The sequence below is a fragment of the Abramis brama genome, assembly GCF_963993115.1.
Source record: "Abramis brama genome assembly, chromosome: 19".
Classification (NCBI taxonomy): domain Eukaryota; kingdom Metazoa; phylum Chordata; class Actinopteri; order Cypriniformes; family Leuciscidae; genus Abramis; species Abramis brama.
In genome coordinates, this window is record NC_139981.1 from 27,300,808 (window position 1) to 27,314,615 (window position 13,808).

Here is a 13,808-nt window from a genome sequence, read left to right on the forward strand (position 1 = left end):
GGCAAATTTGGGCAAATGATGAAGCCACATCAGCCTGCAAACGAGTCTCCAAACGGCTGTTGGTATCGTTGATTAATTGTAGCTCATGAAATGAACAATAGATGGAAAGAGTGTTGTTGGCAGAATGAAGACAATTAATCCCTTTTTGGTCTATGTATAGTTGAACTGTTTCCTCATGCTTACACTGTATCAATCAAACAAAATGTGCTTAGTCCTACCCATTAATATATTTACCAATAACATAGGAACATAAACCTTATCAAACATCATGCATACAAACAAAATACTAACAATAGTACAACAGTGAGTTATGGAACCACAAGTTCCTGAAAACAGGGCACAAACACAAGATAGCATCGGTGAGAAAGCTTCTCCATATGGTTACGTCCTTCGTAACGTCCTTCCTACCTCATGCTTCTTCTCTTCTCCTTTTTATGTTTTTAACTAACCGGCTAGAACGCCCCCTAATGACAGGATTAAATATAGTGTGAACGGAAAGCTACTGGGACAAAAGTAACAGTAAAAGTGTTAAAATACGTAAGGAAATTTTATGAGTGAACATTGTCAGCCCACAGGAGACCTGATGTGCGTGCTCCGCTCCCAAACAAACAACTCATATATTGCATGTTTCCCCACCTGTGATGTAGCGAGGGCAGGGAGGAACACACGTTTCAAAATGCTGTTTGCTCGCCTTTATACTCCTGTCTTGATATATATATATACACATATGCTTGTGACAAATAAACAATGAATAGACAGAGACAATTTCACACAGAGCGCTTGCTGAAGGCATAGAAGCTGACATTGTTTGGTCTGGGTGCACTTTATAGCTTCCTGGTCATGACGTCACCCGCCTATGATGTCCCATCAGGCCATTGGACTGATTTCACACGTGCTTCAGGACGCAATCACGCAGAGGCGTTCCCACAGCGTCAATTCTCGACGCAGCGCGAGTGCCCTTGAAAAGGATTTGGATCTTTCAGAAATCGTCATGGTATTAACACCATGAGTACATTAACATATGACCATATCCAGCTATGAATCCATTTACATATTGATGTCTTAAAGGTATTAGCAGAAACCACCTGTTTAGGTTCAGAGAGATTGCTTAGGATTATAAGCAATGCTGCAAATGTATAGCATATGACATTTTGTTAATGAATTGTTTCATTGTACATAAATTTGTCATTTCATGATGTATGTCTCCATTTTCTTGGCAGATCCAAGTCATGAGCTTTGCTACCGAGCATAACTGGGACTCGTTAGAAATCTATGATGGTGGCGATATGACAGCTCCAAAGCTCGGGAGCTTTTCAGGTTTGTATTGTCTTTATTAATCCTGCTAATTTCAATAATAGTCTGTTGGAGTGATACAGCATCTGATTTACAGAAGTCCCCTCCTACAGCTCATTTGCATATCATGTAGTTCTTTATAGCTCATTACGCTTTCATATTGCAATAAAACTGAGAGCCAAACCCCGCCACTGGTTTTATGCCCCTGGATTCTTGGAAGGGCTGAAATTAGCTCCAGTCCTGGAACACTGTCTATGTGCCATCCCTTACATAACAGATGAATGTCCTCATTTTACATTTGGTTGATTAACAGTATCAATTATTACACCCTTTTGAGTTCCAGTTGGCAAACCACCACCCACATTTATTCTATCCCACTTCATTATCACGATGTTCAGTACCAAAAATCTGAATGTTTAAAACTGAAAGATTGAATGTTTTAAAGTTTTTTAAATGCCATAATTACAGCTTGTGTTTTACTATGTAGAGTTTAGCTTTTTCTCACTCTACTGAAAAGTGTTTATCCTTTTTTTTTGTTGTTGTTCTAGTTATTCATAGTGGATATGAAATACTTCTGGAAAGCTAGCATTTTATGATCTCATATTTATTTAATGCATCTGAGAGACTGCATATTGTCGCTGGCGGGTGGAAAACTTGTATCTCCAAAAATGCTACTTTTAAGATATTGTCAAAGTTGATATTGTGGCTTTAAATGGTCAGACACTTGCGTGTGTCATTATATTGTTAACATTTTACCAAAATCAAGCTCAAATGGAGCTATGAGGTTTTTGACCAGCAATTTTTTTGAGAATTTCTGACATATGTGTTTTTGTCAGTCATTAGAATGGCCGCATCTGAGCTAGTAAGTGCATCACATTACGTTTTCATTAACTTACATGTTATAAAGTTTACTGTAACTATGATTTTTTTCCTGTTATTTGGGCAAAATCTTATGTTATTAAAGATGAAGTGCTATGCAAAGACTCAACAACAAATTCTGGACTTAGACACTCTTCTCTGCTCCTCAAATACATACAACATTAGCATTTATATATATAATGTTTCTTGAGTAAAGAAAGTGCTGTACTTATTCAAAGAACCTGCTCTTTATTAACTTCTGCATTGTAAACAAGCAGAGACATTCTGTACTTCATTCACAATAGAGGTGGTGTTGTAAGAGGTGAGTTATAAGAGTTATAACCAATAGAGGTGAGTTATAAGGTTTTCCAACAGTTTGAGGATCCAATGAATTACATGGTTTAGTCACAAGCTCTTTTTAATACTTTTCATTGGTTAAATAATTTCAAAACCCACAGACAGACATAAAAGTAATAATTTATGAAAAAAAAACCAAAAAAAAACAATGTTGAGAAACGAGGTTTCCGTCTCACAGTGACGAAATGTAAAAATGTAAAAAATTAACAGCATTTAAAATGGTAAAAAATAAAAAAATAAAAAAACAGTGACCAGTTACATGTCCTAAGATATACACATTCCCTTATACATTATTATAAATGTTATATCATAAACCTAAAAATACGATATTGATTTAAAAAGAGCTCAAAAATCTAAAAAGGCACATTATGCACCAACTACCCAAACAATAATAAATTGTAAAATATACAAAGTATTTAATGAGGATTAAACAGAGCAAACAAATCAAATAAATATTGATTTGATAAAGCTATTTCGAAAAAAAGGTAAAACAAAATAACATTTAAAAAAATAAAAAGGAAAACATTTTTTACAAAAAGGTCTCACAGCAGGATTAGGAAGAGGGGGAAATATCTTCCTATGAGAGAGGAGGCTTAACCTTTTTTGGGTCTCTCCCAGTAGACAGAATTGTGGCCAGGCCTCTAGCTATACTTTCAACACGGCTATAATGAACTTCGCCTCTGCGCCACACTAGCATGCTGGTGAAAGGTCACCCAGCCAGGGAGCTCCAGCTGCTCTAAGGCATGTGTTCACTGGCACTTCACACTGTCTAGCACTCCTCACCTTCCCCAAGCCATATTCTCAAAAGCTAAGAAGCACTTTAAATGCTAAACCATCTTCACCCCATCTCCTGAGACACCTGATGCCAGTCTATGATTGAATTTGATGATAAAACGGTAATTTCCCCTCATTTAGATCTCAATGGTCCAAATTATACAAGCCTGGAGTCATTTGTGAGCATTGGTAAGACATGGCAGGGAATCAGGAGTCAGCGTCATTAGGCATGGTGTTTGGCTGCCCATTAAAATGCACTCTTCGCTCTCCTGTCGCCTGCGTGATCGCCTTTTATATCCCTCGCACACTCGCCCATCACAATCGGTCGTTTCATTCTTCCTCTAGTCACAAATCCATTAGGATAATACCCTTAATTAAACTGTCAGATATGTTTTGTGTTTCTGTCTCCCCACACATTTCATCATGTGGGATTAATTGCGGCTCAACAAATACCAATTTAATTACAACTGCACACATTTTTTTTTTGTGTGTGTGTGTGTCTTTAAAAGATATTGCTGTCATTATTTACATAATTCTAACTGCACGTCAGGATTCTGAAGATGAAACATGGCTGAGATCAGACTATAATCACTATTTCTCCAAAGGAGGCTTTTTAATTTATGAAAATTATGGGTAACACTTTTGAATATTGTTCCAACATCAATGAATATTTGCAAAAGGACAACAGAGGAATGCAATATTAACATTCTAGTCAAGTCAAGTCACCTTTATTTGTATAGCGCTTTTTTACAATACAGATTGCATCAAAGCAGCTTCACAGTGATAACATGAAAATCATACAACAAAGTTTGTTTCTAGAAGAAAATTGCATCATCGTCCACCTGAAGTAAGGCAGATCAATAATATTGTTAAATATTAAATGTCCCCAACTAAGCAAGCCAAAAGCCAAGGCAACAGTGGCAAGGAACCAAAACTCCATCAGGTGACAGAATGGAGAAAAAAAAAAGCCTTGGTAGAACCCAGGCTCAGTCAGGGGCCAGTTCTCCTCTGGCCAACGAGCGAACAGTGTATGATTATGATCCAGGCAGCATTACAGGTCAGAAGTAACTGCTATTAACTAAAATGAAACTCTGATTACCGAATTAGTAAGTAATAGCACTACAGTCAATAACAAAAATTTCTAATACCTCACAGAAACTTACAATTAAACTATATACATTTACATTTATGCATTTGGCAGACACTTTTATCCAAAGGTACACATTAACATTCTTATCAGTTCTTGCTTTCCCTGGGAATTTAACCCATGACCTTGGCGTTGCAAGCGCCAACGCTCTACTGTTTGAGCTACAGGAAAGCTTGATGAAACATGATTAATATGTAATACATATGTAATATGATTTTTATATTTAATCATATTTTTGGCTACACTACTTTAAGGTCTCCTTTTTACAGTGTAATTATATATTAAATACTGAGTAATATTAATTAACAACATTACCATACTTACTATAGGTTTAGGATTAGTGTTTGGTTTAGGGTTAGTTATGCATGTATTTATGCATAATTTACTTGTGTTGTTGTTTTTATCGTAAGTACATGTTATGTGTTACTTTTTTATATAAATATTATTGTATAACTAGAGGCCACATGTCTGTACATATTTTTTTCTGTTATTTTGTTGTTATGAACATGTAGCCTCTGTAGTGTTTAAGGATTTGCTCATGTCGCAAATTAATCAGTGCTTCACATTTCCGCACAATATCTCTCAAAGCTTCAGTTCCGTACCAAAAATCAATAGACGTGGTTGGACATCAGTTCAAACGCTGCCCAATCATCTTTTACCCCACACATTTTTGAGTCTGATGAATGTGCAACTTTTTTTGTCCATTTGTGCGGGAGCAACATCAGTGCTCATCTTAGAGGGAATCATGGGCATGTATTTCACAAAGAATCATTCTTCTCAAAATCCCCCTAATCTGTGAGGAGGCATCTCTCCTTGTCCTCTTTGGCAACCAATGTGATGCAGTACTTTAAGAGTAACATATTCTGTCTGGCAAAGTCCATTTAAGCTCGTCTGAGTCTTGTCTGAGGCTTTTAAGATCTTCGCAGATTGCCTTGGCCCTAATAGAGATGATAGACTGCTGAATAACTGGACACTGGATGATCTCTACGCAGCTGTCAAACTTCATCCAAAAATGATTAGTCAAATCATTCAAGCGCAAAGGAACATTTTTCAGGCTTTGGTCATCAGTCTTATGTACTTGGACTTGGATCGACTGGAATATTAGCAGTCAGATGGGCAGGATGTTTTAAATGCAAAACATGCCAGGGAACCATTTCCTGGCAAATGAAAGACACCATTTTGGGCGTTTGTGTAAATATATAAACAATCCATGTATGCATAAATGCTATAGATGTGAGTTTTAAAGAAATCTTTCTTCTCAAACTAAACAGTTCTCTAAGAGCATGCCATGGCTATGTGGGTGTATTTAAGCATTCATCCCGAGTTGCTGTGCGGCGGCGTACTATAATGCACTGAATACTCTAAGCTGTATTTGTTGATTCTTTTTACAATCTTGTTTATTCCAGCCTTATTTACTTTTACACGGTATTTGAATTGTACATTCATTCCCAGGGAGATGGTGGATTCTGATGTGATGCATTGCAGGGGTTTTTTTTGTTTGTTTTTTTGCTAGAGCTTTACTTCATTTATTACCGTCTTGTTGTGAGATACAGTTTTCCATCTTTTTACATTCTTAAATAACATTCTTCAAATGCTTTGAATTAACCATGCATACTGTAATGTTACCACAAGTGAGATGGTACACTTTACAATAAGGTTCCAGTTGTTAACATTAGTTATATTAGTTAAAATGAACTAACAATTAAAAACAAATGCTTCCAAATCTCAACATTTACTAATACTGATATTAAAGTCCCCCTGTAGTCAATAATTGTTTCCCTTAAAACTCATCTTTGAGTTGAATTCAACTCATTTTTTTTTTTTCTGTGAATTTTTTTTCATGCCTTAAAATAGCTTGAATGTAACTGTACACCCTTGCTTCATTTAGTATACACAGATGCATGAATATGTAAATGAGCCCCGCCTCCACTCACTCATACAGGGTCGCCTACAAGTCGATGTATCAGAATGGTAATGCATTTCATGTATCGCTTTCCACATCGGACACATAACGGTAATTAATATGATTAGCCTTTTGCTTGATTATGTAATCAAACAGCTAATAATGTGTTGCTAATGTTACATAAACCACGTTCCCATTCGCCACCTCAGAGTCAGACAGCTGCCTTATAAAAATCAGCAGCTTAGAACATCAGTGGAGAAAGGCATATAGTTCATCATAATATCTTAATATACATCATATACATAATTCACTTGCTATATTGCTCAATGTACCCGATTTCTTATATCAACAAAAAAATAGCTGGGATAATGTGGCTTCTCTTGAGACTCCCCTGCTTCGCAGCATAGTAATGATGATATGCTAAAGCCTACCCACACGTTGATGTGATTGGTTACAAGGATTTTTTCACTGCAGTTTTAAGTACAAAATATTCAGCAATAGTGTTGACTTAAGAATTTGCACATTGTTTGCCTTAAATCATATTAAAAACACCACATAGATATATAAACATCATTTAAAAACTTGATTTTCACCACAGGGGGTCTTTAAAATCAAAAGTTGTAACTGTTAATAGTATGTAATAGACCTGAGCTAATGTGAGCTAACAATGTTTATATGAAATGAACATTTGTATTTTTATTAAGTAACATGAACAAATATAATTTAATAGTGCAATAAATGTATTGCTCATTGTTAGTTAATGTTATTTAATGCATTGGACCTTATTGTAAAGTGCTACTAGCAAGACTAACTCATTGCAAAGGAATTCCAGTGTCTAGAAAGTCTTCTGTACAATAACTATAGAAATATAGAAACTAAGAATAACTAAGAAACTATACTTCTGTTTTATTCAGGACTCAGTTTTTACAATTTTACTTGGGACATCAATTAGGGACCCAACACAATATAAGACATGTTTATTGTACAATACAGGTAACAAAAACGTCCTTATAATCAAATATTACATTACATTAACAAATTTTACCATGGACCGCATAGGATGAACAATATGATGGATGGATGGATGGATGGATGGATGGATGGATGGATGGATGGATAGATGGATTGATATTCATGCCAACTTTAGGTTTATGTATTTGGATACTTTCCAAACTGTGTATTAACATTTACCCTGGTGCAACTGTACAGGTATTACTGTATATGTGATTTTGCTTTGTTTTTCCAAACTGAGGGGTGACTGAATTATTTATCTGGTAATTGATATCAGGCCACTTGTCAGTGGAGCACAACTTGTATCGAACCCAGAACATTTCTTTAACACATGTCCGCCCACATTACTTATCAGTGCCTGTTCAGTATTCTGCGACTTGGCAGGAATTCCCTAATGAGACAGTTGCAAAAACAGCCTGTTGAATTTTGTTTAAGGGAAAGGGTAGAACAAAATGAACTAATGCTACTATGGTGCAAATAAACATTTTACTAAAAGTTTAAGTGTCAAAAAAGTAACTGTCTAAAATATGAAATTATAGAAAATAGCCCTTATGTTAAATATGTCAATGTTATGTTAAATAATATCAAAATGTAAGATTTCTGGTCTTAATGTGAACAATTAATTGGTGCACTTCTGTAATGGCTTGATCCACCTCTTCAATTACCTGACTCTGGTACATAACGCCCTTTTTTTTTTTTACAATCCAACCAATTCCTAAAGGATAAAATCAAGTCCCGGCCAACAGATTTTCTCTCCCATTTCACTCAGAAATATATCAGATTATTAAACTTGCACTGCGGCACTGTTTCATGTTGACTTTAAGGATGTTATGTACTATTCATGACATTTTCTCCACGTATTAAAGATGTCACACTCTATATTAGCTCTGTCCATATATGCATAAGCAGAAGGAAAATCCTCTGCTTTGAATCCAGAGTGGGAGTAGCTGTTTTGCTTTTTAGTCGGATGATAAGTGACTCTTTCGTCTGAGCTGTGATGAAAGTTCCCCCATGAGAGCTCGGAAGGATAGCGACACACTTCAATGACTAGCGCCTGTCAAACATTTCCTTTTTGCCTACTCCGTTTCATTTGGCTGATGTCCAAAACGGTCGAGTCTTTTCACGAGAGCGATGCGCCTGCCGTGATTAACAGCTGCTTACCTCCCTTTGCCCTTTTGTTTCTGTGTGCACACTCTCATCATTTAGCTAGTGTGTGTGTGTGTGTGTGTGTGTGTGAGAGAGAGAGAGAGAGAGAGAGAGATCGCTGGAATGAGAACACAATGTCCGTGTGTGATAACTCTAGCCCTTTTCCTGCTCAGGCCTCTTTCTGGTGTTATCTTCCAGGTACAACGGCTCCAGCCTTGTTAAACAGCACCTCCAACCAGCTTTACCTGCACTTCCATACAGATATCAGTGTCGTCGCCGCTGGATTTCACCTTGAGTACAAAAGTGAGTATAGAACATGTCACTATGGTGCTTTCATTATCCTGAACCCTATGCCCTTGGTAACAGTCCAGAGCAAGACTCACCGCTATATTTCACCGGCAAACACACAGATGGCAGGGACACGAACACACACATGCACACACACACCGAGCCGTATTTCTTTCTTCTCTTTGTGCTCTGCTGTCAGGTAAAGGCAGAAGACTGTGAACCCCAGCTCTCATTATTTGCTCGGCTGCGGCGTTTGTGTTTGCCGATACCAGCACGAAGAAAATTGGAAAACGATGGGGATCCAATTGAACCTTACATGGTTCACAAAACATCAAAAAAAAACAAAAAACAGTTGTATATTTTCAGTCATACATTTGTATTTATTTATTTTTTCCGATGTCATCTACAGTGGCCTCACAATTTATCTGGACAACAGCACACTTAAATTTCATTGCAATAGATAAGTAGTTTTCAACCTTAGGTGTAGTAAAATAGGTGTAGTGTTTGCTTTGAAACAATTTTCACTTCAAGTCACATATTGAATTAAACGTGAGATTTTAAAGTAGAAATACTGAAATAGCATTTTATGGTAGAATGTACTCCAATTATTTGTTTTGTATAAATCTTTAAAAAATATTTTTACAGTGTGGGATTGAATGAGTGCACTCAATAATGTCCACTATGGTTTCGGACACCACTATAATTGTCTGTCCCCTCAAATAGTGCCCTAATTAAGGGTGTAGGGGGCGATTTAGAACACAGCCAATGTGTCAGACAAGAGAGACATACAAAATGTGCACAAAGTGATGTCGGCAGGGTTGTTATAATAAAGTAAAACTTAAACTAACACAATTTTCAATTCTTGAAATTTACTAAACTTTAACATTAACCTTTTTTTCAGTATTTGCCAAGACAACATTTTTCATTAAGTTTAAGTTGAAGTAACTAATTTAAAAAAAAAAAAAACTATAATGACACAAATACATGACAAAATTACTAAAACTTTAACTAAAAATGAAAATGAAATAATGAAAATGAAATAAAAAATATTCAAATAAAATCTAATTAAAAAAAAAACACATAATGAAATAATAGTATAATAGTAAAATAATAGTATATTCATGATACTACAAAAACACTGGCAATGGATCCCCACGACCAGGCTTGAAAACCATTGCAATAGATAAAATATCAAAGCAAGTGCCATATGAAAATACTGAATGTTTTTAAAAAGTTTTCCTTTCAAAGAAATTGATAATTTTCTTATTAACATAACAGCAGGACTGGGTGTTTAACAATCAATAAGGCGACAGCTTAGACCCTTTGCTGTTCTCAGATAATATGCTAAAATATTAAATTAATTTAGCAGATGACGGTTATCAGTTTTGTATGGACAGCTGTGAATAATTACATTTACAACTTAAGATTCAGGACTAAAATATAACTGTTAAAGTTATAAGTTTATAACTGGACACTCAAAAATGCATGCATATTATTTACATAATTGTATTCACTTTTCTAAGCCATTCTTGATGTGTCGTTTAATACAGTGACCACAGTTTTAGTTCATGTACTGTAGCTACCATACATTTGTAATACATAATGTACACTTTGGTGTCTTGTTACCTTTTCTAAAACATTATAAGCACAAATCCCATGTTTTTGTAGTGAGAATAATTGTGCATGATGTTACAGTAAATTATGATCTAATATAAGATTATCATATATAGCATTAAAGGTAGGCAGTTCAGATGGGTAGTTTTGGCCTGTCCCGCCTGTGGTCTTGATCTTATTGACTTTCTCCAACAACTGAAACTATACAAAATGTATATTATTTTGACATGATTTGTTAAATTTAATACAATCACATATACAGTAATACCTGTACAGTTGCACCAGGGTAAATGTTTAATACAACTAAATAAATTGATAGTATACAACTATTTATTTAGTTGTATTAAATTGCTGTTCCCTAACAGTCGCTCACGTTCACGTGTGCGGGTATAAACAGGAAGCGGGCGCATGCACACATTGTCTTCCACTTCGGAGCCGAGAGGTTGTTACTTCATAGTGCTGCTAGAAGAGACTCTGCAAGGTTGGAAATTCTAACTCTGTCCAGCGTTGGTTTGACGGCGCGATCAGCGGTGGCCGCAAGCTTACAGCTCTCAACTGCTATTTTTACAGCTTCTACACTGTGTGTGTGTCGGTATCGGTGGGCATTCCTTGAGTTTATACTCATTATAGCGGCTACCCCTGGGTGCCTCATTATGGGAAGAGTTTTTATTTTCTCTTTTTTATTTTCAACTAAAAGAGCAACACAAGCGTGACCCTGCGTCCTTTTCAGGATGTCATTCCGCTTGTGTGTTTCTGGGTGCGGTCTTTCCCTGGCGCCAGCAGACGGCCATAATAGTTGCCTCTCGTGTTTGGGTATTCAGCACACTGAGGCACTTTTGTGAATAGTTCATGTTCCCATTGCGGGAATATGACTATGGCTGCATTAAGATCAAGACTCGCTTACCTCAAGGGAGGTGCAGCCTAAGCCCCGATCTAGTGTCTATTCTGGACCTCAGATTAGACCTACTTTGGCGCTTAGCCAGGGTGATCTGAGGATTACCATGAGGGCTTCCCCGCCGAGGCAATCTCCGTGGGCCCCTCACGCCTCACAAACGCGGCCGCCACTGCAGCTTCCAAAAGAGCATGCTGGTCGTTTATGAGAAGGACCAGCATGCTCTTTTGGAAGCTGCAGTGGCGGCCGCATTTGTTGTGTCTTTTGGGGCTCCTCCTGACGATCAGATGTCGGTCGCAGCATCGGAGGGGGAGCTTCAGTCCTCTAGAGATTAGGATTCGACTGCGTTACCCCCTTCGGGGATTGTAGCGTTGCCCAAGTCCGATCCAGAATGGGCATCTGTGCTTTCCCGGGCCGCCGAGAAGGTCAGGCTTGAGTGGAACCCTCCACCACGTCCCGAACCTTCTTGGTTGGATGATTGGTTTCTTGGGGCAGCTGTGCTGGTTCTCCACGCACCGCCCCGGTGTCTTTCTTCCCGAAGGTGCATGAGGAGCTCATTAGGTCATGGACCGTATAGCACCGTATAGTGCCAGAAGCCTAGTGGCTCCTCCCTCCTCACCACCCTCGATGGCAGAACAGCTAAGGGGTATGTGGATCTCCCACCAGTGGAGCGTGCCGTTGCAATGCAGCTGTGTCCAGCGTCCGCTTCCTCTTGGCAGGGAAATCCACGCCTCCCGTCCAAGGCGTGTATGTTTTCGCCCGGTCTCACGGCGAAAGCTTACAGAGCCTGTGGACAGGCTACTTTAGCCCTGCATGCCATGGCGCTCTTGTGCTCCTCGTGACAGCCCCTCTCTGGCCCATTCCTCTGAGAGAGGACCTGCTCTCTCAGAGACGGGGCACCCAATGGCACCTGCGTCCAGACCTCTGGAAACTCCATGTCTGGTCCCTGGACGGGAAGCGGAGGTTCTAGGTGACCTACCCCAACCGGTAGTTGACACCATCAATTCCATTAGAGCCCCCTCTACGAGGCGTCTCTATGCGTTGAAGTGGAATCTGTTCATTGAGTGGTGTTCTTCTCATGAGGAGAACCCCCGAACCCCCGTGCTTTTCTTCCTGCAAGATGGGTTGGAGTGAAGGCTTTCTCCCTCCACCCTTAAAGTGTATTTTGCCGCTATCGCCGCACATCACTATGCAGTTGAAGGTAAGTCGCTGGGAAAGCATGATCTGATCGTCAGGTTCCTGAGGGGGGCAAGGAGACTAAATGCGCCTCGCTCACTCTCTATACCCTCTTGGGATCTGTCTCTGGTCCTTTCGGCACTTCAGAGACCACCCTTTGAGCCTTTGCAATCAGCTGAGTTAAAAATTCTGTCCTGTAAGACAGTACTCCTGGTTGCATTGGCCTTTATAGCCTACGTGTTGAGCCGGTTTCTTCCTGTGTGCTCGCTTCAACCAGCCAGTAACACCGAAGTTCCCGCTCTAGTGTCGGCTTGCTGCACCACTCCTCTCCACATGGAGCGGATATGTGCGCTTTTTTGCTCCAGTCGAGTTCCCCACTCAGGCGAACCCTGTAGAGTTCCTCCGTACCCCTTCGTCAGTCGGACGTTGCGGAGCGTCCAAAGCCAGGCCTAGTGCTCGTATGCTTGTGTAACTTGTGCTAGGTTGGGTTACATATGTGGTTATCCCTGCGGCGATCCCATATGTGCATTCTTCCACGACCAGCTCCCTGCGGTGAGTCTGTGTCTTTCCCTTGGTAGAGTCCGCTCTGCCGTCACTGTCTGGTGTAGCCTCCCCCTTCTCAGGCTGAAGCCACCCCAGTGACATTACATATGTTGCACTGCCCCTAACCGGCCAGTCCAGTCCATATGTGTATTCTCCACATGGTATCTCCCTTCGGGCAGGATGTGGCTTCCGCAGCGTCCCTCTCCCCTGGAAAGGCATGCTTTCCCAGTGTTATCCAAGAGTTCCTCTGTGTGGGGTATAACGGAACAGCAGTTTGAACTCCCTATACATAGGGACACAGTTGGGGGTCTGAGGGTCTTGCGTGGGGTGCTGGATGTGGCAGCAACCGTGGCCTTTTCCATAGGGATCCCAAATATGTCGTCACATCAACGTTACGTTGAACGTGAGTGACTGATAGGGAACGTCTCGGTTACTAATGTAACCCTCGTTCCCTGAAGGAGGGAATGGTAGATGTAATGTCCCGTCTGCACCGTTGCTGACCATCACTGTACGGCCATCACTATCTCTGCTCCTCAGCGAAAAACAATGTGTGCGTGCGCCTGCTTCCTGTTTATACCCGCGCTGCGGGGCGATGCGTGTGACGCGATTTACACACGGCAATGTTCATTGGCTCGTTCTGTAGACACTCGAAGTTGATAGGGCTCCCTGAAGTGATCCCAGTTATGCCGTCACGTCGACGTTACGTCTCCCGTTCCCTCCTTCAGGGAACGAGGGTTACATTAGTAACCAAGACATTTTTTGTTACCTACTTTTAATTGCCAACATTTTATTTTAATCTGTGTCCC

At 39.5% G+C, this 13,808-nt stretch overlaps 1 protein-coding gene across 1 annotated transcript in view; it reads left to right on the forward strand.

Annotated features, from left to right (window-relative positions):
• LOC311069532 (CUB and sushi domain-containing protein 1) overlaps positions 1-13,808 on the forward strand; it is a 684,283-nt gene that overhangs the window by 579,524 nt on the left and 90,951 nt on the right. Inside the window, exons 36-37 of the mRNA XM_084092746.1 lie at positions 1,221-1,317; positions 8,688-8,792. Coding sequence (XP_083948872.1) covers positions 1,221-1,317; positions 8,688-8,792 — 202 coding nt within the window. The remainder of the gene's footprint in view (positions 1-1,220; positions 1,318-8,687; positions 8,793-13,808) is intronic.